The following is a 25,646-nucleotide window of genomic DNA, read 5'->3' on the forward strand; positions in this document are numbered from 1 at the left end:
GCATTGTTAGTGTCCAACATTTGTTAAGTATTCAAAATTTATTCTTTTCTTAAATAACAAGGGGATGAAGGGCACAGGAAGATAAATAATCTTCAGGTCAGCAGCTGGGGAGTGAAGACAATGAGAAATTCCTGCTAAGTCTTAAAAAAGGCCAGAATGCAGAAGAGGCTCTCATTTTTGTTATGGAAGATTTATTGGGCAAAAGGAAGATTCCAGCATATGCCAAGATGCGGGTGTGCAGGGATGCATGATTTGCTTGGAGGACATGGGTGACAGTGACAGGCTCTGAGGTGCTGCTAATATCAAGATTAGCCCGTTTAAGGAGTTTCTGTGATGTCTCGTAGAGTATGAGGAGATACTAAGTTTTTCCCTTTCTGGAATACCTATGTCCACAAAGGTAAAGCAAAAAAATTGACTACGATCAGTGATTTTTAAAATATTTTCTAAAAAAGCAATGACCCCCCCCATGCCCACACACCAGTTTAAGAGTTCTAGCTTTGTTAAAGTTAAAAGAAGAGCTGTTTTAGCCATCAGTAGGATGAAGAACTTACCCTATACCTATTCTTTTTTGTCAATAATGTGGCCATTGCTGAACTGATGGGCTGTGCTGAAAAAAGTAGAAAAATGACAAGCGACTTCCAACCAGACCAAAGAAGCATCCTGGAAACTGTGCACTTACAGCAAAATGATCAACAGGGTTTCATTTTTTAAATGCAGCATCAGTTTAAATATGGTGTAACACTGATGATCTGGGATGACTGCAGCATCACACTAGAATTTCTAGGGAATATATGTGCGGGCTAAGGGTGAGGGTGGAGAGGAGAACTGATGCCAGGGGTGTCTGGGGTCAAAATCCTGAACTGGGCTACTGGTGTCCAAGATTCCCTCCCAGTCCTGACACTGACCTTCAGAGGGCCCTGGGCTGAATATGATATATTCATGTCACAAAGCTCCCTAAATAAGTTTAGTGGCGTCGATGAATATTTTTGTAGATCTGAAGAATAAGATTCCACAACTATGCCAATAACTTAATAGTTTATTAGTCAGTCAACAATATTACAAATATTTAAAAATTACTTAATATAAATAGTTGGCAGCAAACTATTCCATTACAGAGTTAAATTACCAGTACAACAGACAGACTGGAGATTTAGACATCTGGAAGATAACATTAAAATAAACTAAAATATTTTAACGAAAAAATTTAAGCTGAAGGCGTTTACGTAGTGTCCATAAAAGCATGGGTTCTCTTTTTATTTAGAAAAAAATAAAAAACGGCTTTAACACCCCATTAGGAATATAAAATAAAATCAACTGAAAATATTAATTTGCATATCAAAGAACCATTTATAATTACAATCCAAACACTCCATAAACCACTTGTGCGATTCTATACAGAAACTGGGAATTAGAAACTAGTTGCTTTAATATTACAAAGATTTCAGCTCCAAAAATAATTCAACATAAAATAAACTTTAGCAATTAGTGTCATAAAATTATATATTTCCACATAAAAATACAAAATAATATTAATGACAAGAATATGAAAAATTATTCCAAGTATTTTACTACTATTAAAATAAAATAAAACCCAAAAAAACAAAATAGAAATATGCATGAAAAAAGTCTCTCCTTTTGTTAGCAAAACACTATCCAAAATAACTACAATCATTTACATCAGTACAAAGATTTCTGGATTTAAAAAATAGTTGCAATGACAAAAGGGGTATCTTTTCTGACAGTAAAAAATGACACTGTGGATAAAATCTGCAAAATATGCAATGAAAAAAATAAATTTGCATTAAAAAGGTTTACACTGTTATTTTTTTTTTTATACAAACATTAGAAACAGTATTGCACATCACAACACAGAATCGAGGTTAGTCAGCCTTCCAAAATGTGTTATATTCAAGTTTTGTAGCATCTTTGAGGAGAGGCTCTGTGCAGCCAGATGCAACAGGGATAAATATCAAGTGTTTTCCATACACAAATATATAAATGCTAAATGTTTCCTTCTTAACAAAAAGTGTGGATTTTTAAAGTTTTTTTTTTTCCTCCACAGTCATACTTTTGGGCAGCAATATGAACATTTAGGGAACACAAGTAAAGAAGCTTTGAAAATACAAAAATACAATCAAAATTAATAATTTTCTACAAAAATAGTAAAATAAATATGATCTGTAAATTAAAAAAAACTCCAATACAGTGTTTAACAGTTAGAAAATAAGAATGTAGTACATAAAAGGCAAAAAAAAAAAAAAAAAAAAAAAGAGGTAGGGGTGAGGTGGGGAAAGAACAAAAGATTAGACTGACAAGCTTTAACTGTAACAGAAATGAAGGTAAAACAAACCATACATTTCTGCCATTTTTACCCGTGGCGAAAAGGGGGTTCTGTTTCATTTCCCTTCATTCCCAATATTTATTTCTGTTTAAGAAGGGAAAGTGATTTTCAACATCTCCAATTATTTTCATCATATAATTTATTTTAGTGTTCATTATTTAATACATGAAAAGGCTCTTCAATTTTAAACATTAAGCAGAAATTATGAAAATAAAGTTAAAAAATCTGCGAAATTAAATATCTAAATAATTAACATTGCAAAACTACTGATTTCTTTTCTAAATTCCAAAAATTGAGGTATAGCAAAGGAGATGTCATCAGTCAAAAAAAGTGTGCCATAAAATAGCTGACTGTTGGAAAAATCTCTCACAGAGATATAAAAATAGTGCATAACAAATGTCAAATGGATCAAGGTTGGCAGGGTTAAGGTTAGAAAAGAATACTCCAAAAATCTGGAGGATCATGGTTAAGTAACAAATAGGGAACATCGACAAATAAATTAGTAAAAAGCTCTTCTGAAAACAGCATCAACTTTAAACATTAAAAACTTGAACCACAACCACAATAAAACAGCAGAGTTAGACATGAACCACATATTTTTACAGTACAAAAAAGCACACCAGAGACAACCAATATTAAGATCAACACTTTGCTCACGTGAAGGATTGTCCCAAGGGGTTGCAATAAGGCAACACCCTTGTAATTTTCTCTCTTTAGAGTCAAGAACCTTAGTTCTGCATTTTTAAAAAACATCTACCATTGTTGGGTGCTTTGCTTAGATTGCAGAGTAACTTTTACATTAAAATATAGGGGCTAGTTGCATTAAAAATGCTCTAAAGAGAAAAAATATCACGAATGATATTCTAATAGTGTTCAGTACCAAGAGAAACTCATTAACTATTGCATGTTTCCATGCCACTTTCTCAAAAAAACTGCAAGCAAAGTCATTACCAAAATTCCTTCATCAAAATCTAAAAAAAAAGCAATTCTTAACCGTTAAGAACAATGTTCCATGCAACAGTGACCCCAGTTTAGACAGAAGACCCCAATATACGTAGGTCAAACACGTAAGCAAGTTTAAGCCAGATTTCACCATTGTCTTTAAGGTAAAATTGAATTTTATGCAACTAGCCATCTGTATATTTCCCCATCTCCATTTTGACTTTACTTAGGTTTACTAAAGTTTTGCATTCTTCTATAAAGTTCATTTGTTTAGATATGGGCTTCCTGTGGGTCTTACATTTGGTGACTGGTTAGCAGTGTGCTGGCCATCTTTGGTTTATAAAGGATGTCTTAACCGTGAACTATCAAAGGGGCTAAAATCAACCTTCTTTAAAATTCTAGTATTTTTCTTTTATTCAATCTTTTATCTATACTATATCACTGCACATTAGAACCGCACATCACAAAATTGCACAGGGATTACAAATATTACATCCAGTCTGCATAAAATCGAATTCCACTACCGACCAGATCACAAAATGGCTGCACTCTCTAATCTAAAACTAATTTGCATATTGTACACATGTAGGACAAATTTTTTAACTTGAAGTCACAATAATGCATGCAAGTTTGCTTTTTTTAAACAAATTTTATAATTTGTCATGCTACCTAGATTCAAGAGAGCTTTTTTGAACATTTGCAATACCTCACCTCTTGTTAGTTAATAATTCTAGTGCATGCATAAGGTGTATACAGGTAAGTAAACATGCATTTTTTTTTCACATTCTAAAACTATGGCAGTTTAGGCCATATTGTGCTGCCTGCATTTTATCTGCAATGCAGTGTGTCTCTAACGTTTTCAATCCCGTATTAATAGGTGGCATTTACACATAACACCTATATAGCAGCAAAGCTAATACAGCTTGTGATTAAAAATGTTTAAAAATAGCTAATAAATCAGATTATCTTGAGGTATTATTTCTTGCAAGTCAAAATGGAGAGCAAAAAAATCAACCCTAATTTTTAGTTTATGTATACACTGAAAATAGCAACAATAAAAATAAGCATTTGTAGCAGACATATTCCATCTTCACTATTATTTTGCTACCTTTGGTAAATTACTGGGGCAGATCTTGAAGTTAAAAACCCACGTTTAGAAATAAGTGCACGCTTCACCCACTATATAGCAGCAGACTGTTTGCCCCTACGCAAAACATTCTCATATCTAATTTTAACTTTACATATAAAAATAACTTGGAGAAAATACAAAAAAACATTTTATTTTAACATGAAAATATCACAAAAATTAGTAAGCCTGAGATGTAGGGTTTTGGTGAAAAACAAGAGGCTTGTAGTGTTTTGGCTGCTGATAAAGATGCATGTATTGGTAGCCGGGGTGAAAGCAGAAGAATGCACTTATTTCTTCCGCATGTCGCGTCTTCAGACACAGTAAGCCACATGCACCCTTTCTTTCCTTGTTACACAGAGGCCGGTGTGCTATTCTTAGTTCCAGCGGAAGTGGATCTGACGTGGGCGATCAGCACCTTCCTTTACCAATGGCTTATGGAACTCACGTCCTGCACGGGAGTGGATATTTGCCCAACAAAACTCACAGTAATACTGCAGGCAAGTGACATTGGCACAGAAAAAGGGAGCAAATTTTCCACCACAGCGTGCGCCCTGGCATTCATCACACATCTGGTCATCTAGCACATATGGCTTTACCTCCACCTGGAAAGAGAGAAAAAAACAGTCTCCCATTTAGTCTGCTTCAAAAATCATTTTAGTAAATTTAAAATGTTCAAGTGTTCTCCAGAAAAGGACCAGCATTAAACGTTGAGAAATAGGCAGTTCCCCAGGGAAATAGCTTTACCAAGTAGTAGGTTAAAAAACAAAAAACAAAAACCAACAACGAAGTCACTTTGTTCTGGCACTAATCATCTTTTTCTAAGATGTTTCATGTTCATAAGTGATCACGTGATTAAATGAGCATTTAGTTTTAGTTTGGTAATTTTGTTTTGATATGTTTTCTTCAGAGGACTATAAACTGAGTGGTATTTACTATATTTTTCAAAGGCAGAAAATACTTTAAAAAACTACACATTTAACTGATTCGTAAAACATTCTACCCTCACCTTCCATGAAGTAACGTCTTTAAAACACCTGTGTGTTAATATTTTGAGGGTGGGGTGATTGTGAGTGAAAAGAGAAGGGCATGGAAGACAAATGGTTTTCACACGTTTTCCCCTTCATTCCAGTAGCACCTGAGAGACAACCCAACCCCAAACCACTGCTGATTATGGCAACACTTCTGTACATACCCTGCTTGTAACTACTTGGTACGCACACACCAGAACTGTGGCTAACGGCATGTCTAGACTTCTGTGAATTTATGAGATATAAAGTCAAAGGCCCACTAAGAAGGCCTGAACCAGGAGAAGACCTCAGACTCCTGGTCAGCTGTGAGAGCTAAGCCTTTTAAACCTCAGTTTCCACGTCTGTAAAGTAAGAAGAAGCCTAGAACCTGCTTCACAGAGCTGTGAGGATTGGATTATGCAGGTGAAAGCATTCAAGGCAGTGCTTGGCACACAGCAGAGACTCTGTAAGTCAGTGTGCCTGCTAATAATAACTACGAATGGAGGGCTACTGCCTTTGTCTGACTGAATGGTGCCAGGCAGCCTAAGACCTCAGCTTTTCCTGAGAAGAGGAGGGAACACTGAGTGTTTAAAGGGTTTGGTTAGAGGTAAAGCAGTGTTTGCCCAAGGTAAAAAATAACAAGCCAGGGGCGCCTGGGTGGCACAGCCGTTAAGCGTCTGCCTTCGGCTCAGGGCGTGATCCGCGCGTTATGGGATCGAGCCCCACATCAGGCTCCTCCGCTATGAGCCTGCTTCTTCCTCTCCCGCTCCCCCTGCTGTGTTCCCTCTCTAGCTGGCTGTCTCTATCTCTGTCAAATAAATAAATAAAATCTTAAAAAAAAAAAAAACAAAAAAAACAACCAAGCCAACAATTTCTATTCTGAATGAATTAATATTTCCATGTGTGCAGAAAATGAGCATATAAGGGTATTTTCTGAAGGATTATTTGTCACAACAGCAACAACAAACAGGGAAAAACGTAAAAGTTGATGAAAAGGACTATAAAACATTTGACAGAAAGGTAATGGAATCAAGTTGTTTATATTTGCATTTCAGTGATTAGGGTTGGATAAACATTTTATGTACACTGAACATTTTGCTTTTCTGAACAGTCTGTATCTTTTGCATATTTTCCTGCTGGAGGTTTTTTGTTTTGTTTTGCTTTTTTAAATGAATCCTCTTTGCCAGTTAAGGATTTTTAATCTTTTTCCATTGACCTTTGGTTTTTAAAAAGATCTCTGACACGCAGTCTAAAATTTTTATGCTCAATCTTTATTTTTCAACATTTTCCTTTATGGATCCTATCTTGATTGCCAGGCTGCTATTTCTGATTCATTACCTTCATTATAATATTATATAACTATATATAGCTATATATAGTATTGTTATAATATTATATAATAACTATAATTACAGAAATTACCAAAGAATATCTCAAAGTGGCATGAGAATTACTGGATTTCATTTTACTAGATGATAAACAAAATGAGCACAGAGAAAGCGTCTACTCCATACTTAGCACCCAGGATCTAGCAGAATATCTAGCACAAAGTAGCAACTGTATCTGAAAAAATGTGGTACATTTACATATGCTTTCTGAGTTTCTTTCTCATGATTATATCTCTTGTCTTTACTGTAATTAAAGACAGAGTTTCTGCCTGGTTTACTTAGTTTCCATAATACCTCATAAAATTCTTGGTGCTTGGGAGTTACTTAATGTAAAACTGTTGAACAAGATTTCAAAATGCAATGATTTCAATTATTTGTATTTCAAACTTCTAGATATTATTTTATGAAGCTAATCTAATTACCTTCAAAATTGCAGACTTTAAAGATAGAAAACTGGATCTCAAACTTATGATTCTTGCATATTCTGATTATTTCTGACTAATAACTCTAAAAATTAACTCTTGTATGTGTGAAAAGGAGTTGGAGTTTCATCAATTTTGTACATATTCTTATTTTCTATTATGATGCCCTTCCCTATTTTACTTCGGAGAACCTATCTGTAGTACTTTGTCGCCTGGATTCATAACTAACAAAATAATTCATATTTAATTATCCAACTTGAACTGTAACACAACTCTCTTCAGTATCAGAAGGCATAATGAGTAGTATTACTCATGGAATAACATACCAAAATTACAATGAATTACACTTTCATGGTGACGATGCTTCCCAGCTTTTGGGGAGATAGGAATTAAACCTTAAAGTGTTCATGAGCCAAAAGGGTAAGGTGAATGAACAATTTTAATCCTCCCCAAATCTTTGGGTTATCAGTTATAAATTTAAAATTAATCTGTTGTTATGGTTAATGACTACATTCATACTAGAGACATGGAAGGTATAAGATTAATGGGTTTTGTGTGTGTGTGTGTGTGTGTGTGTGTGTGAGCAATACTCGTGACTTACAAAACACTGAAGGCTCAAATTTTTTTTTTTTTTAAAGATTTTGTTTTTAAGTAATCTCTATACCCAACGTGGGGTTCAAACTTGTAAGCCCAAGATCAAGAGTCGCATGCTCTACCAAATGAACCAGCCAGACATCTCTCAAACTATTTCAGATAAAATTCAAAATATACCTTAAGCAGCACGTATCTTAAAAAAAAAACTTTTCTCTCAGGCATTTCAATTGCCTTTTTAAGAAGGCATGCATGTGTTTCTCAATTCACTTGCTCTGCATCTGAGTTGCTCTTTAGGGATCAATACTCTGCCCCAAATAATTGGTCCTTCACTATCATTTTGGAAACAAGGATGAGGTAGGACACTGCAACAATTTTTTCCCTGTGCTCCTGCATGTTAAATAACTATAATTATGTACAATGTAGGTAACCTCCTCAGTTGACTGGATCACTTCTTTGCAAAAGTCAGGGTTAGACTAGACACATGGTCTAAAGCAAGGCCACACCTCAGACTCACCTAGGAGCTTTACAAATTCCTGCGGCCGCCAACCAATTACAACAAAATCTTTGGGGGTTGGGGGATGGGGGAACCAGATGTTAAGATTTTTCTAAATTCCCAGGTGACTTTATTCTGTAGCTGAGGGTGAAAATCATTGGATTAGAGGAATTCCAGTTCAATATATTTCCCTGCACTTGGAATTAAAGCAGAGACCTTCCACTCAGATTTTGTGTGTGTGTACAGTGTGTTTTTCAACATTTTAAGTAACAATGCAAAAAAATCACTCTGGGGGCGCCTGGGTGGCACAGCAGTTAAGCGTCTGCTTTCAGCTCAGGGCGTGATCCCGGCGTTATGGGATCGAGCCCCACATCAGGCTCCTCTGCTATGAGCCTGCTTCTTCCTCTCCCACTCCCCCTGCTTGTGTTCCCTCTCTCACTGGCTGTCTCTATCTCTGTTGAATAAATAAATAAAATCTTTAAAAAAAAAAATCACTCTGCATGTATGAACTGAAGCTATGCTGTACTTTTTTTTTTTTTCTAAACGGATGGCTTGGTAATTCAACTGATGACTACTTTTAGAGTCCATGGTCTAGTCAATCCATATTCCTTAACCATCTCCCCTGCCTCCAAAATAGTCTTTTAATATATACAGACAGCCTCAGAGAAGAAACTTCAAGAAACCGTTACACTGGGAAAATACAGACTTAAGTTATATCTACTAATTTGGGTATTAAAAAAAGTTAAATTACCTCTTATTCTTAGCATATCTCATCCATACTAAAATGCAAACATAATTATTTTAGAACACTGCTTAGCTGTATATAGGAATTATGAGCATATTTCAGTATGAAATAGATTTGCAAATGAACAACTGAGTTTGAGTCAGTCCTTTTCCCTATTCTAGATGGTAAGCAGTACTAGGAATTATTCAATGGGGTGGCTTTTAGTTGACATTCATAGGACTTCCTAAAGAGTTCTTATTGTGATTACCTGAACAATGCTACTAAAGAGTAAATGTTTTAAAGTTTAGGATAATTATTTTGTGTGTTTAATTTTTTTGTATATTTATTATTTTGTATACTTAGGGAAATATACACAGTGTATTTTTATTTTAAATTTAATGATAAAAGATAAAAACACTTTAACACTCAGTGCCAAACTCTAAATGCTTCTACATATGAAAATTCATTTAATCCTTAAAATAACTTTGAAAGAGATACTATTATTGCTTTCCACTTGATAAATGGGAAAAAAGAGGCATACTGAGGGTTAACTTCTTGAGGATTACAGAGCACGTGGTGAAAATGGCATCCTGGGCATGCTGGCGCTCCAGGGTACAAGCTTTTTTTNTCCAGGGTACAAGTTTTTTTTTTTTTTTTTTTCTGTTTTTTAAGATTTAATTTATTTGAGAAAGAGAAGCAGACTCCCACTAGGCAGGGAGTCTGATGAGGGGCTCAATCCCAGGACCCTGGGACAGTGACCTGAGCTGATGGCAGACGCTTAACCAACTGAGCTACCCAGGTGCACCCAGGGTACAAGCTCTTAAAACAAGCTCTGCCTCTGTGGTTAGAAAGGTATTGAGACCGTACTGGTAGATTCAACAAAACAAAAAACAAACCCCACAATTTGACATGAATTTACAATGACATTTATATTTCGTATATTGTATCTAAAGTTCAAAGTATGGGGATGCCTGGGTGGTTCAGTGGGTTAGGCGTCTGCCTTCGGCTCAGGGCATGATCCCAGGGTCCCCGGACTGAGCCCCACATTGGGCCCCCAGCTCAGTGGGGAACCTGCCTCTCCCTCTGCCTGCCCCCCCGACAAATAAATAAATAAATCTTAAGAAAAAGAAAATAAAGTTCAAAGTATGTTCAATAATTTTACATTTCAGTGATATTTTGATATAATACTCTTTAACTCTAAGAGTTAAAGATGTATAAAAAAATAAAGTGTTTGAATTATATTATTAAGTCAGTAGGGTAGTAAGCTTTGGATCAGCACCGTATTATATAGGATGTTAAATGCTTTCCCAATATGCAACTTACGCGTTTATCAATATCCCCATGCTGAAGCTGAACAAACCGAGCACTGATGGCAGCAATATAGCTCTGCTGATTGGAGAAAGCAACTCGACCAGCACCTTTTGGGTATTTTAACTCAGGATCTGTATCAATTCCTGCATAACAAACTCCACCATACAGCCGGTCCATGATCATAGCAAGTTCCACTTGAAAAGGAAAAGAAATTCACATCAAATGTGAGAGAACACAGTAAATCATTTTCAAGTACGTTTTTTTAAAAAGAAAAAGTCAATAGGATAAATGGTTTTATGCTGTTTTCTAAATCCAATCCTTTCACCTGCATACTGGACTCAATCTGCTCTCACTACAGAATTACTTGGCAATTTTCCTCTCTCCTTCCTGTATCATCAGTTTTTCCCTCTACACCGGATCATTCCCAATCTTAAAAAAAAACACAAAACTCTTAATTCTATTTTTCTCCCTCTCCATGGCTGCTTAATTTCTATGTTCTCCCTTTTACAGCCAAATTGTTAAAATTTTTTTCTTCTACTGCCTCATTCCTCTCTTCCCATTCCTTGTTCAACCTTTATAACCAGACTTTTGCCCCATGACTCCACTTTAATTGCTCATGCCACTGTCAAGTACAATGGTCAATCTATCTGGAACCAGCACTGGATATAGTTAATCTCCACTTTCTCTATCTGGCTTTCAGGACACATTTTTCTACTAATTTCCATCTGACCTCACAATTCCTTCTTAGTCTTCCTTGCTGGTTCTTCTTCAATTCCTTGACTTTTCAACATCAGAATACTCTAAGTTTCAGTCCGTGGATTTCTCTCTATACTTGTGGCTATGGTGACTTCATCCCATGTCATGGCTTTAAATACTATCTGTTTTCAGCTCCTAAATTCCTATCTCCAGCCCGGGCCTCTTCTCGGGACTCCAAACTCATCTACTATGCAACCACCAGGAGATGGTCAACTGGAGTTGTCCTGGACAACTCATATTGACATTGACAGACCTTCATCACTTAGTGTGAAAAGGCACTCCTGATCTTCCACCATCCCACTGAATCCGTGCCACTGAGTTTTTGCTGACTCAGCTGACTCTATTTTGTTTCCCCCACAATACATGCAAATCCTATGAACCTGATTTTCCAGACCTATCTAAAATCCAATCTCCTCACCTCCATCAACTAACATCCTGTTCCAAACTCTCATTATTTTTCATCTGGACTGTGACAATAGCCTTAACTCTTTGCTTCTGATTTACTGTCAAAATAGGAGCAAGGCCCCTCAAAATTTATTTTCAAAACAGTAGCAAGAGTAATTCCTAGATATCAGATATAAATGGCTTAACTAAAATTTCTACTGAGGAGCTCACAATGGTACCACAAACTTGCTTTCAAAACCAAGATCACAATCTTCCTTCTCCAGTGTTCTTTATCTCAGTAGAAGGCACCACTATCTATGTAGTGGCTTAAGACTGAAAGCTGAGATTCAGCCTTTTGAGTTTACCTCATAAATTGTCTGTGACATGTGTTTACTTCACTCTCTCACTACTGCTACCTCCAATCCAAGCTCATGCTATCTTTCTCCTGTCCTGCAAGAATGGGGTCCTAAAATGATCTACCCATATCTACTCTCAACCCAACTGCCCCCAAAACACGTCATTAGCTACACTTATTAAAACTCTTCACTGATTTCCCCTTGCTCTGAGGATAAATACCAAATTAGCTTATCAGACTTGTATGATCGGACTCCTATTCACTTTTTCAATGCCTTTTTGTGTCTCTCCCCTCACTTCTTATACCCCTAGTTAGCCACTCTGGATTTCTTTCAGTTCTTCCAATGCCCTATGCTTCTCTCCACTAAAGATCTTTGAATATGCTCTTCCCTTTGTCTGAAACACACTCCTCACAACCCTCCTGCCACCTCAACTCTATTCCTTCTGCTATGTGTCAGCTCAAATACAAGTATCTCTAAATATCAGACTACACCACATTCCCTTGATGCTCTTCTCTTCTCTACAGTCCTTCTTTGTAGCAGTTATGTTCTGTAAGTATTTACATGTGTGAATGGTTCTTTTAACATATATCTCCTATACTGACTGGAACAGGATGTTCTTGGTGGTGGAAGGCACTAAGACACTTCATAGGACACATGGAATCATAAAACATGCTCGTACGGTGGGCATTTAGGTCTGTAATTATGTTTCTAGATGACATTTCTGGTAAATCTCTGGTTCCTGGTTACTGATGAACAGAAGTTTATTACTTATCAAAGCACTAGTAAAAAAAAATCCCATACTTCTTCAAATATCAGAATCAGCCCACATAAAATAGACCCAAAATTCTTGTATTTTAGAGAATTATACTTAACAAGTAAGAAGTATTTGGATTCTTCTTATAGAGTCTGCTTGGAGTTAACTATTAATTTTGATAGATGAGTGTCCACTTCTCCACTTACTTGATGGTTTTAAGAATGCTTCTCAGAATTCTGTAGTGAACTACTCTTGGAGCATAAGGAATCTGTTCCTTGCCCGCCCAATAGTACCAGGTACATAATAGCTCCCAAAAGTTTACTGAATTAATTAATATTTAATTTTTTTTAAAGAAGCAACATTTGTTAACATTCTACTTACCAGCCCTTAATGGCCTAGGGACACCTCCAACAAAAATTGTTTTTCGAGGATCCAAAGGCTGGGAACCATCCATCACAAAATCACTATCACTTAAGTTCCAAGGACGGATCTGAACCTATGAAGAAAATCACATCACTGTAATGGGTCTTATTTCCTTGACAGCTTATGCTGCTTTGTGCCAGTTAACAGTGGTCCTGTTATTTTTCAAAATTTTGTACAGCTGGATTTGAAAACGAATTATTATTTTTATCTAGATACTGTAAGTTATCCAGATTTTTAAAAACTGAACTCTTAGCGTGGTATTTTAACTTTTTTTTTATCATTAATAATTGCTTCAAACCAGTTTTTGGAAAACTCGTATTTGTAGCCTAAAGTTCACATAGTAGTTACTTACTGGTTTGTCCTTGATGGTGGGGCTGGAAACACACAAATAGAGTTTTCCATCTTCTTCAATACAAGCATCAATTAGTGCCTGAACTGAGCTCTCTTCTTGAAAGAGAAGGAATGCATAGCCTGTAATAACCATTAAAAATGAGGCAATATGGCAAAGTAAGAGATTTCACCCCAAATTTCAGTACTATTTAGAAAATACATGCTTTTGGAAAAGAAAAAAAAATTAAAACTATCAGATAGAACCAGAACCGTTAAGATTTTCTATAAGAGAACACAGTATCCTATGGAATACACACAAAAACAGATTCTCATTAATTAGCTATATTATATAGAGTGCTTACTATCCAATACTGTGCTAAGAGCTTTACATAAATTATTTCATTTGATTCCCACGAAAAGTCTATAAGACATCATTCCCATTTTACAGAAGAAAAACCTCAGGTATCCAGCAGTTAAATGCCTTGCCCCAAGTCAGTCACATGAGCAAGCACTTGGTGGAGTAATTTCAAACCCAGGAGAGCCCCCAAGGTCTCCTAAGATACTGTTTTCTCCAAGAACTTGTCAGGATTAACCCCTTGAACATATCAGGAGCAGAAGATTCCTAGAAATGTCTTCAGGGTAAGACACTTTCTCATGCACACTTTGGGCTAGACCACACTTGGAAAGGCCCAAGAATTTCCATAAGGAGGGGGAAATAACCACAGTCAGCATGACAACAACTTCAAAATTGTACTAAGAAAACTACCTTAAGGAGGCTGGAGTGAAATCGGTCCTCCAGCATGGGTCAGAACCTTAAAATCAAACTCTCAAACTGGGATGAGCAGTGGAACACTCCTTTCAAATAGCCTGGAGACTGTGTTTGGACTTTGGACCCAAACTCTTGCTTTGATGCCTGTACCTTGGGAAATACACCCTTCTTCCTTTCTTTGTGGTAACAGATCCTCAATCTTTAAGCAGAATTGACTTGATTATAAAAAGAACGTATCAAAATTTACACTGCAAGTTCACCATTAGGTGATTTTTCTAGAAGCTGATAACTGACCAAAAATATCCCCTTTCCTTGATGAGATTTCTACGCAAACAAGCCTAGAGAACTGTAATCTGGTTCTAATATGAAGAAGTCATCAAACAGGCCATGCACATCTATCTATGCCATTAGACAATGGTAAATGTGAAGTCATGTTTTATGTAGAAATCAAAACACATAGCTTCATTGCCAACAATGGCTGTAATTGCCACAAAGGTCTGATGTGACACAAAACTGCTTCATTTTAAAACTGTAATGCCTGATTGCATATATAAGCCATCAAGCCAACCTATGCAATAGAAACTTCCAAAGGTATGATTATGCAAGATTAAAAATCACATCATAGACGTTTCCAACTGCTAGAAATAATTTAAATACGCTTGAAAAAATAAAAAATGAAGACTGGTTTTAAATGAAGGCTTTAATTTGATACAAGTTAAGGATATGAGAGTTATAACTGTTTTGTAATAATTGAGAGGATTTTAAATTCAGTATTTTTAATGTTAAGATTTGTGATATTAATTTTTGATATTAACATTTTAATTTAGCTTACTTTTAAAGTAATACTTTACATTCAATATTCTTTTTTTTTTTCTTTAAGATTTTATTTATTTGAGAGAAAGAGAGAGAAAGCACGAGCAGGAGGAGAGGCAGAGGGAGAAGTAGGCTCCCTGCTTGGACCCAAGCCGCAGGGAGCCTGACATGGGGTTTGAATCCAAGAAATGTGGGATCATGACCCGTGAGATCATGACCCAAAGGCAGACCGCTTAACCAACTGAGCCACCTAGGCACCTCTATATTCAATATTCTTTTTTTTTTTTTTTTAAAGATTTTATTTATTTATTCGACAGAGATAGAGACAGCCAGCGAGAGAGGGAACACAAGCAGGGGAGTGGGAGAGGAAGAAGCAGGCTCATAGCGGAGGAGCCTGATGTGGGGCTCGATCCGATAACGCCGGGATCATGCCCTGAGCCGAAGGCAGACGCCCAACCGCTGTGCCACCCAGGCGCCCCTATATTCAATATTCTTAATATTGCTTAATGATTTCTGTGATTATTAGGGAAGAAATATTTGTATCACAAAACTAATTAAGCAACGTGGCAGGTAAATTATGATCTAGCTAAGGCAAACCATTAAATATTAAAATACTCTTATCAAAAACATATTATACAGCAAGCTAATACTCATATAGGGTGAACCTCATTCACTGTAAAGGAAACATACATACATGTATGGCTCCATAACCAAGGGCTCATGTCGCTGCCTTAATTACAAGGCAGCTTCACTAACTGGATGTTTTCTGTACCAGTGTTTCCAAACCACGGAAAACGAATTACAACAATGACAAAACTGGTTGAAAGAACACAGTTTGGAAACACTGGTCTTTGGCAAGGACAATTAACTATAAGTATATCAAAAACTATGATTTGCCCGTGCAACTTTTTTGAGGTCTTTTTGTTTTATTTTCAGTTCGAGAAAATAAACTAACCATCACCACAAAAACCACAATGACAACAACAATGGCAACAAGAGCAACAAAGAAAGCAATCATTCTGTTTGATTAAATTTGTGCCAACACATCTTTCTAGGCTCAGAGTCCATCATCCTAAGAACAAGAGGCTTAGGCAAAAGATGTATACCTGTCTCCACACAAACCAATTCTCATTCCTTTCTAAAACTGTATTTCAATTCCTGCCTGGAAGTCTGCTCAACTCCTTTATGTCTATCTAGATTACACAATACCTTCAGATTTCACCAGAACTTCTCAGTAAAGCCTTTCCCACCTACTTCAGGTCAAAGGAACTTCTCTATCCTGTAGTATTTATAACTGTTTGTATCATGTGTTAGTCAATTATTATTCTATGCATTACCAAGAATACAAAGATGAGTGAAGGCAGAGTCTTACAGACTATGGGAAGAACTGGATATTAGCAAAATCATCACAGATTTATAGAGTTGTAAAAATGTAACATCGTAGCTGTGACAAGTGCTATGAAAGAGCAGCGTAATGCTAGGAGAGCCCACAAGAGTGTGTGAACCCTTAGGCGGGTCCTGAAAAGTATTCTGTGAGCAACCAATGTTCAAACTGAGACAAATGGAGGTCTGCAGATGAAGACACATGAGGAGGGCCTTCAGGGAGAGAGAGAATATCATATGTAAGAGTCCTAAGGCAGGAGAGAACAAGGGCAGTTTTTGGAACCAGAAGGGAACAAGAAGCAACAGTGGGAGAAGAAACCAGAGAGACAGTGAGGCTGGGCAAAGCAAACACATTTTTGCCTTTATTCTAACTCTCAGAAACCACTGAAGGGTTTTAAGTAGATGGTCAAGGGACAGCACTATCAGATGAGTTTTCAGAGAGATTATTCTAGCTGTACCAGGGGAGAAAAACTGGAGAGAGCCAGAGTTATGGACAGACTAGTCACATTTCTGAAGTGGGCCAGGGTACTGGTAACTTAGGCAGGAATATTAGAAACTAATTGGCATTTTTATTGAACACTCAAAAAACTTTATAAAAGGCCAAGAGAGTGAAACAATGGACAACAGATTAAAACTCAACTTAAAATTCAGCAGCAAATTAAAACTCAACAACAGATTAAAACTCAGACGAACAAATGAATGTCTACATCTATATGGAACTAATTTTCTCTCTAAACTAAGTATCAGGACTCCAAGTCCAGTAAACTCCAAACCTGGGTGAAAATTTAGAGTACACGGAGAAAGGTCCAGGGCTTTAATCAGATTCTCATAGAGACCTGGGATTCAGAATCCCTGCTCAAAAGATGTTCTTGGTTCCGTAAGTATAAGATAAAAGGTATAAAACAAAAACCGCTGCATTTTTCCATTTCTCTAAAAATCTACATGAACTGGTAATGGAGGTTCTAGAATTCTGAGTGACAAAAAAGTGAGATATCCCATATAATTCATTACCAGAAACCTTTTAATTAGTTTTTGTATGCCAGTAACTATTCTAATGCGTTTTCTTCCCAGAGCCCAAATCAGACCATTTAATAGATCTATTGGAGTCTTTTTTCCAGGTTTGAAAATTCACTCAGCCATGAGAATAATAGGGTTTTTGTTTTTCTAAAATTTTATTTCAATGATGTTCAAAGAAAAGTCTTAGTTTTTCAATCTCCCGCCTTTCTTTTTATTCACTTCAGAGAATCTCCCATTAACAAGCTGACTGGATTCATGTTTAATTCTCTCCACTCACCTCCCCTGCTCATTGTGGCCAAGGGGTACTTATTTCCTCTCCTCACTAATGGTGGCCTTGCTTTGCTCACATAAATGATAATGTGATTTGTGATTCTTGTGCTATGGTGACAAGACACAATAGCATCCTAGCAATAAGTTACTAGCACAACTAGGTATCTTCTTCAGATCAGATCTCTTTATATAATGGGGGTTTGGACCAGTCACTTTCTCCTCTAGCTAAATTCACCCACAGAATAAATATTGCTTTGTTGTTATCTGCTACTGTTTGGAGCACTTAAGTAAATCTTGCAATATTTATACTATTCATGTGTTTATATTTTTCTCTCACTTCAAATAGATCTTAATTTCACTGCCTAGAGGGACACTTCTTTATATGTCTGTATCCCAGTTACTTAGAAGGATGCTTCAAACAGAAAAGAAAAAAAAAAAAACCTCAAAACAAATCATTGTCAAATCATTATAGAGAAAGCATGGCAGTGTCTAATGGTTCCTGACTGGCTTAAAGTGAAACTATGATAGTCCTCAGGCCCATTCTTCCTCACTTTGCATGTCACCAGCCTTTACAAATTATTCTATTAGTTTTTATATAAAGGTGTGACGATATGCAATTCTAAAAGAAAAGAAAACACAAAGTAATTGATATTGTCTTATTTGCTCTCAGAAAACTGATTCCCTAGAAAATATTAACAATAAAAACCTCTTACCTTTTGGTGGAAAATAGGACTTGCTTTCGGCTTTATGAGGCCAATCTACTACCAAAGGCCCAAATCTTCTGAAGCTAGCAGTTATTTCGTCTTAAAAAAGTACAATAATACACATTAGGAATTAGTTTTAATGGTTCATTTTGAAAAAAAAAAATTATGTTAAGGATTAAAATTTAAAAGTACCAAGTACCCTAAGATAAATAGAATATGAAAACTCAAAACACTTCTAATATCCTTACTAAAAGAATATATGAAATAAATAGCTATTTCAGTCAAAATAAATTTACTTTTAAGTAGCACATTGGCCAGAGCAATCAATTCAGTGTTTTAAAATTTTATATAACATTGTGTAGATACTAATGGATTAATAGTGTAACAAACCATAAATATTACTGGCTTGAAAAACATGCCAACATCATATTAAGTTAAATAAAGAGATGATTACTGCTTGGTAAGTAAAATCTCATTGGGGAAGAAGAGGTCTGCTAGAACAAGACATGTAGAATTATCACACTCAAAATATACTAAGGTCTGACACACACACGAGGTAGCTTCACTGAAACAAATACAGGTCAAACCCAATGATATGCTCTAGGTCATTTCATTACATGAAAACCTTATTATACTAATTAACACTTAAAACAGTTTTATGTATATTTGAATCATAATTGAAAAATTTCTCAAAGTGTAGCAATATCCTCTTAGTTGTGAATAAGAGTGGCAGATTTCCCAGAACTGCACAAACATTAGACAGTTTCAGTATTTTTAATCTTTACCTTGAATTATTTTCTTTTGTTATTATTACACATGATTGTTTTTACATCTGTTTAGCCTTTGCATAACCTGAATTTCCTGTTTATGTTCTGTTTCCATTACTCTTTTGGGTTTTATTACCTCTTTCTTACCTGTTTCTAACAGCCTATTTACCCTTAACCAAATTAAACTTTTGACTATCATTTTATTTTGTGTGTGTTGTCTTATGGTAATACAAAAGATTTTAAGATTTTTTAGAAAAACTTTTTGTATGATAATCTTATTTACAAAAAAATATAGTAACAATACACATTTTAACATATAAAGAAAAAAATCTTTAAACTGTTCAATTACTTCTTACTTCGTATTTCAACGTGTGACAAAATATTTTAACAGAGATGGATATCCATTCTGACCTCGAAAATCTCGAGGTAAAAAATTCCATACCCCCATTCACATTGTATTTTAGGGTTTTGTTTGTTTGTTTTAAACTCAAATTATCACAGTACCTTCATCAATATCTGGAGGAAGACCACCAACAAAAACTTTTCGAGAGAAGCGTTCTATTCGTTCTCCATTTTGATGAGCTGAGTAACATGTGGGTGAATTTAAAACACCAACTTGATCGTTATGACCATCATCAAGCAGACCATCATCTATTGGAAAGAGGGAAGAACGACCTAAAATATAAAAACAAATATAACTTGAATCTCAGATATAAGGAAATGATAAAATCAGGCATTAAATAGCAATGACAAATTCAAAGGCTTAAAACATGAAGGTGACACAGGAATTGAAAAATAAGGGAAATTCAGATAGTTTATGGTTTTAATAACCTGGATTCAAAAGAGAAGCAGTCTGAAGAATGACTTGGAAATAAATGTAATCATATGATAACAATTATACTGCAAACACTATATCACTTCAATTTTTTATGGAAAGCAGCAAGAATCTGATGTATGGGGACAGTTGAAACTGGATGTATAACAGGAGAAACCTTTGAGAAACTGGTAGCAAAGGGGAAATGGCACAGACTAAATAGATAAGAGCACATAATAAAAAGCCACTTGCAGACCACAGTAAGTAAGGACAAAGGCAACAAGTAAGACTTGCATACAAGGTTTTGAATTAATTGATTACACATGTGACAATTATATAAAAGGGTAGACAGGGCTTCTGCACATGTGCAAAACAGAAAAAGGCATCCCCTCTAGGACTGTGGTCCCCATCTGATCCCACCCTTCAGGGGTGCACCCTCTGTCCAGGGCACATCCTGTATAATTCTCTGCAGCAATCCTGATGCTAGACTCCATGGGGATCAAAAAAATAAAATGACCTAATAAAATATAGTCCCCTGCTCTCAGGGAATGTACATTTAGAAAAGATAAGATCTATACATATAACTATGGCACATACCCATAAGGAAGCTTCAAAGTACTTCAGAGGAAGTTTGTTGGAGGAAGGGAATAGTCTGGCTAATAAATGGGTAATTTCTTAAATCCCCAACTGTGGTAAAAAGGGACAGCTAGTGGTATTTACTCAGTGCATTAGAGAGGGTAAGATATTTCTAAGTAAAAATATTTATTAGAACATGGTTTTGAGTAAATTTTCCAAGTGGAAGGAGAAACATAAAAGAGGAAAACATGAATTTATTTAAGAAATAGGGAGCAGTCAAAATTGACTACTACATGTTGGAAATGAGAGTACAAGTAATAAAAACAGCTTTGAGGCTCGTCAGAATACTTAGCCTTCAACGTCAGGCTAAAGGAGATGTTTTACTTAATATGTGATTAAAACAAACAAAAAACTGGATATGGGGGTTCAAGCAAGATAACTTTACTGGTGCTTTGGGAAGGCTTATGGCAAATGTGGTTAGGTGACTAGAAATGAACAGATCAGGAAGGATGGACAGGGGAGATAACTATAGCTATAGCAGTGAAGAGTAGATATCTGGGAAACAAAACAGAAAAATGGGGAGGATGAGCTAAAAGAAAGTATTAGAACATGAATAATAAGAATCATTAAGTAAATATAAAGACAATAAAGACCAAAAATGGTATAAAAAAGGGTAGATGTGGAAGGAAACAATCAGCAAAACTAAAAGGTAACCTTTGGAATGGGAGGAGACATTTGCAAATGACACTGACATATCTGATAAAGGGTTAGTATCCAAAATATGTAAAGAACTTGTAAAACTGGACACACAAAAAACAATCCAGTTAAAAAATTGGCAGAAGACCTGAACAGACATTTTTCCAAAGAGAACATAGAGCTGGCTAACAGACATATGAAAAGTTACTCATCATCACTCATCATCAGGGAAATGCAAACCAAAGCTACAATGAGATTATCACTTCACACCAGTTAGAATGGCTAAAATTAACAACTCAAGAAACAACAGGTGTTGGCAAGGATGCAGAGAAAAGGGAACCTTCTTACACTGTTGGTGGGAATGCAAGTGGGTGCAGCCACTCTGGAAAACAGTATGGAGGTTCCTCAAAAAGTTAAAAATAGAGCTACCTTATGAGCCAGCACTGCACTACTAAGTATTGCCCAAAGGATACAAAAACACTGATTCAAAGGGATACATGCATCCTGATGTTTGTAGAATTATCAATAATTAGCCAAATCATGGAAAGAACCCAAATGTCCATCAACTGATGAATGGACAAAGATGTGATATATATACGCGCAATGGAATATTACTCAGCCATCAAAAATAATGAAATCTTGCCAACTGCAACAATGTGGATGGAGCGAGAGAGTATAATGCTAAGCAAAATAAGTCAGTGAAAGACAAATACCATATGATTTCACTCATATGTGGAATTTAAGAAACAAAACAGATGAACCGGGGGGAAAAAGAGAGTCAAACCAAGAAACAGACTCTTAACTACAGAGAACTAACTGAAAGCTGATGAAGGGGAGGTAGGCAGGGGATGGGTGAAATAGGTGATGGGGATTAAGGAGTGCACTGTCGTGATAAGCACTGGGTGTTGCACCGGGTGTTGTATGTAAGTGATGGATCATTAAATTCTACATCCAAAACCAATCTTACACTATATGTTCAGAACCTGGAATTTAAATAAAACCTTGAAAGAAAAAAAAAGGGTAGGTATGTCAAACTGCATAGGCAGAGAGGATGTTCAGGATTAATTTAAGGCAGGAGGTTGCAAATGGAGTGGAGAAGGTAAATAAGCCACATTTTTGAGAAGACAGTCAACTTTACAGAAATGACACTTGAAGGTTCTTTGTAATATCACTGAAGACAACTCCACGGAGAAATGATGAGGCAGCTCCTTGAGAAACTTATAAAGAAGTAATGGAACATTCAAGGAGCTCAAGAAAGCAGTGGTAAGAAAAGCACAAAGCCAAAATTATTATTGTAACACACTGCCAAAGAAAAATGTGATAAATTAAAAAAAAAAAAAGAAAGGAGCCATGAAATAACAGTGTGAGACGTTAAGATAATCATTTTAAAAAATGACAACTGTTTGAGGACATGCATGATCTTTGAAGGTAAGCAATTTTAGTAAAGTTGGATGGGAGTCATGCTGCATGTAGAGTTTTATAAAGACATCAAAAGAAGATGATTCTTTAGAAGTTTATTAGAGAGGAAAAAGGGAAAATAAAAATGCAGAGAAACTGTTTTTCTTTCAAGATGGAATATAAGGTGTTTTTTTTTGGATGAGGAGACAATACATAGAATCTATAGCATGTACCTTACCATATACAAGTAATATTCAACATTAAGAAGTCATTAATAAATCATCTTGAAAAATATGACTCTTAATGATACAAGTGATATAAACAAAGACAACGTGAAATGTGATGGCCTGCGGAGAACTGGGGTTGGGGTGAGAAGGGGGCTACTTGTTAAACTGTATGTAGCTAGCTAGAAGCTGGAAGTAAGAATTTTAAGTTTTTAACACCAAAAACAGGGAGGAAGATCCTATTTGTATAGGAATAAGGAATTACTGTACAGATTTAAATTCAACTTAAATAAGATGTTCTGAAAGATGTCCATGTAAACTAAGTTTCTTCGTGAATATTAATTTAACTTTTCTAATACCTTTGCTAGCAGAAATAAGGACTAATGTAAAACAAACGTCAATAGTCTGTGTGATCAACAGAAAGAAAGCCCTTCACAAGCATTTTATCTAACTATTTCATTTAAGAAAAAAACCTCAAGATCCATTACAAATAATATTGTGAATAACTGGTTCAACTTCTAAGGTCGGACTTTAATAATTCTGTATTTTAAAAGGAATAAGATGAGGCAAAAAACATGCATATTAACTATTTTTAATAGAAAAATTACAAATCCAAATTTTTTACTTATTTCAGACATGTCAAAACATTTGCAATTATTTCACTTTAAAGTGCCCTAACATACACGTGAATTTAGCAGTTCCATGAATATAATAAAAAAGTCTTTCTAATAGACTTTTATCTTGAGCAAAAATATAGATCATAAATATTTAGGGTCTAAATAGAAATACTAAATGCAGTGACAAAGCAAATCACTACGTAAGAGAGGTGACCCAAAAATGGTTTAAATTTTTTGTGTTAACTATAATACTGTAAGCATATTCATAATATAACTATGTTTTAACAATGGTTCTATATTACTAACTATAGTAGTTTTAACTATAACAAATAAATTATAGTTAATAAAATAACTATCAAAAATCTATATGTCTAAAATCTAGTAACCAAAGCTCAGCTGAACAAACGATGTAATGGAAAGTCTAAGAAACATCACACAGTGGCCATACTAACAAGAAATTTCATTGCTAGGGGCACCTGGGTGACTCAGTTGGTTAGGCGTCTACCTTTGACTCAGGTCATGACCCCAGAGTCCAGGGACTGAGCCTAGCACTGGGCTCCTTGCTCAGTGGGGAGCCTGCTTCTCGCTCTCCCTCTGCCATTCCCCCTGCTTGTGCTCTCTGGATCTATCTCTCTATCAAATAAACAAATAAAATCTTAAAGAAAGCCTTTTCAGGATGCCTGGGTGGCTCAGTCAGTTAAGTGTCTGCCTTCGGCTCAGGACGCTGGGATCAAGTCCCACATCAGGCTCCTTGCTCACTAGGGAACCTGCTTCTCCCTCCCCTCCCCGCCGCTTGTGCACTTGCTCTCTCTCTCTCTCTCTCTCTAGGACAAATAAATAAAATCTTTAAAAATTTTTTTTCATTGCTAGAAAATCATGACCACTTTCGAGAAGCCATAAAAACTATGGAATTAAGTACTCATTTAAAAGAAGAGTTAACTGAGAATACATCAACAAAAATATCACTTTTTATCTTGCCAATTATGTTTCCCTATAACCTAAATTAATATGATTATAAAAGGAGAACCACTAAATAATGACATCTTTTATGTGCAGCACACTTTAAACATACTTTGTTAAGAATGATACACACATATATTTAGTGCCTGAAAATGACTGGCAATAAATGTAAAATTATATACATTGGGAGAAGTAAAATTTTATTATAAAAAGATTTGGACTAAAACACAACGGTTTTCAACCAAAATTAAATTAACTTTCTCTTTTTTTTTTCTGAAAGTAGGATGTATTTTCAGGTTCTTACACTTCAAAAGACTAAAACTGAATGATAATGAAAACACAATATAAAATTTGTGGGAGGTCACAAAAGCTATATACTGAGAGGAAAATTTCCATACTTAAGAGAAAAAGTTATAGTTTTAAAATACATATTAGAAAAAGAAGAAATGTTTAGATAATCCTAGTTTCCGCCACAAAAAGAGAGAAAACAGCAAATTAAATACAAAGAGAGTAAGATAAAAGAAATAAAAAACTAAAATCAATGACATATAAAATATAGACTAACATGAAAGCATATCAACAAAGCCAAAAAATGGCTCTTCGAAAGCTTATAAAATTGATATACCTCTAAGCAAAGGTTATCAAATTTATCAAGAAAAAAAAGAAAACTCAATTTACCAATACTTAATGGAAAAGGGGGCATCAACCAACACAGAGCCTATGTACATAAAAGGCTACACTTCCTAACTAGTTTTGCAACCCTGATAGTAAAACCTTGTATGAACATTACAAGAAAAGAAAACTACCTGTCAATGTCCCTTATGAACATAGAGTCAGAAATCCTAAAGAAAACACTGACAGGTTGAATCTAGAAATATACACAAATGGAAAATACATCATGATTAAATGGAGTTCACCCCCAGGAATATAAGATTGATTGAGTCAGTAAAGCGTGCCACTCTTGATCTTGGGGTTGTGAACTTGAGCCCCACGTTGGGTGTAGAGCTAACTAAACAAAATAAAAGGAAAAAATAAAAATAAAAGTATACTGATATAAGATTAAAATTCTGCTTTTCTCTCTGTCTCTCTGTTCAAAAGACAAAGTTTTCTTAAATTGCTGGTTTGCACTTGATTAAAAAAAGCAAAAAAAAAATCAATTACTGTAATTCACATTAACAGAAGGAAATAAATATCGCACAATCATTTCCACAGATGTCAGAAATGCATCTGATAAAGTTCAACAGCCATTCATGATTAAAAACTCCCAACAAACTAGGAATAGGC

At 35.6% G+C, this 25,646-nt stretch overlaps 1 protein-coding gene across 7 annotated transcripts in view; it reads right to left on the reverse strand.

The window, feature by feature from the left end:
- Positions 1–1,016: 1,016 nt before the first annotated feature.
- CPEB2 (cytoplasmic polyadenylation element binding protein 2) overlaps positions 1,017–25,646 on the reverse strand; it is a 68,523-nt gene continuing 43,893 nt past the window's right edge. For all 7 annotated transcript variants that reach the window (XM_034672103.1, XM_034672108.1, XM_034672106.1 and 4 more), the window contains 6 exons: positions 19,582–19,752; positions 18,320–18,409; positions 13,377–13,495; positions 12,983–13,097; positions 10,364–10,545; positions 1,017–5,014 (listed from right to left, as the gene is read on the reverse strand). In XM_034672103.1, coding sequence (XP_034527994.1) covers positions 4,787–5,014; positions 10,364–10,545; positions 12,983–13,097; positions 13,377–13,495; positions 18,320–18,409; positions 19,582–19,752 — 905 coding nt within the window. In that variant the 3' untranslated portion in view covers positions 1,017–4,786. The remainder of the gene's footprint in view (positions 5,015–10,363; positions 10,546–12,982; positions 13,098–13,376; positions 13,496–18,319; positions 18,410–19,581; positions 19,753–25,646) is intronic.

The sequence above is a fragment of the Ailuropoda melanoleuca genome, chromosome 11 (assembly GCF_002007445.2).
Source record: "Ailuropoda melanoleuca isolate Jingjing chromosome 11, ASM200744v2, whole genome shotgun sequence".
NCBI classification, from domain to species: domain Eukaryota; kingdom Metazoa; phylum Chordata; class Mammalia; order Carnivora; family Ursidae; genus Ailuropoda; species Ailuropoda melanoleuca.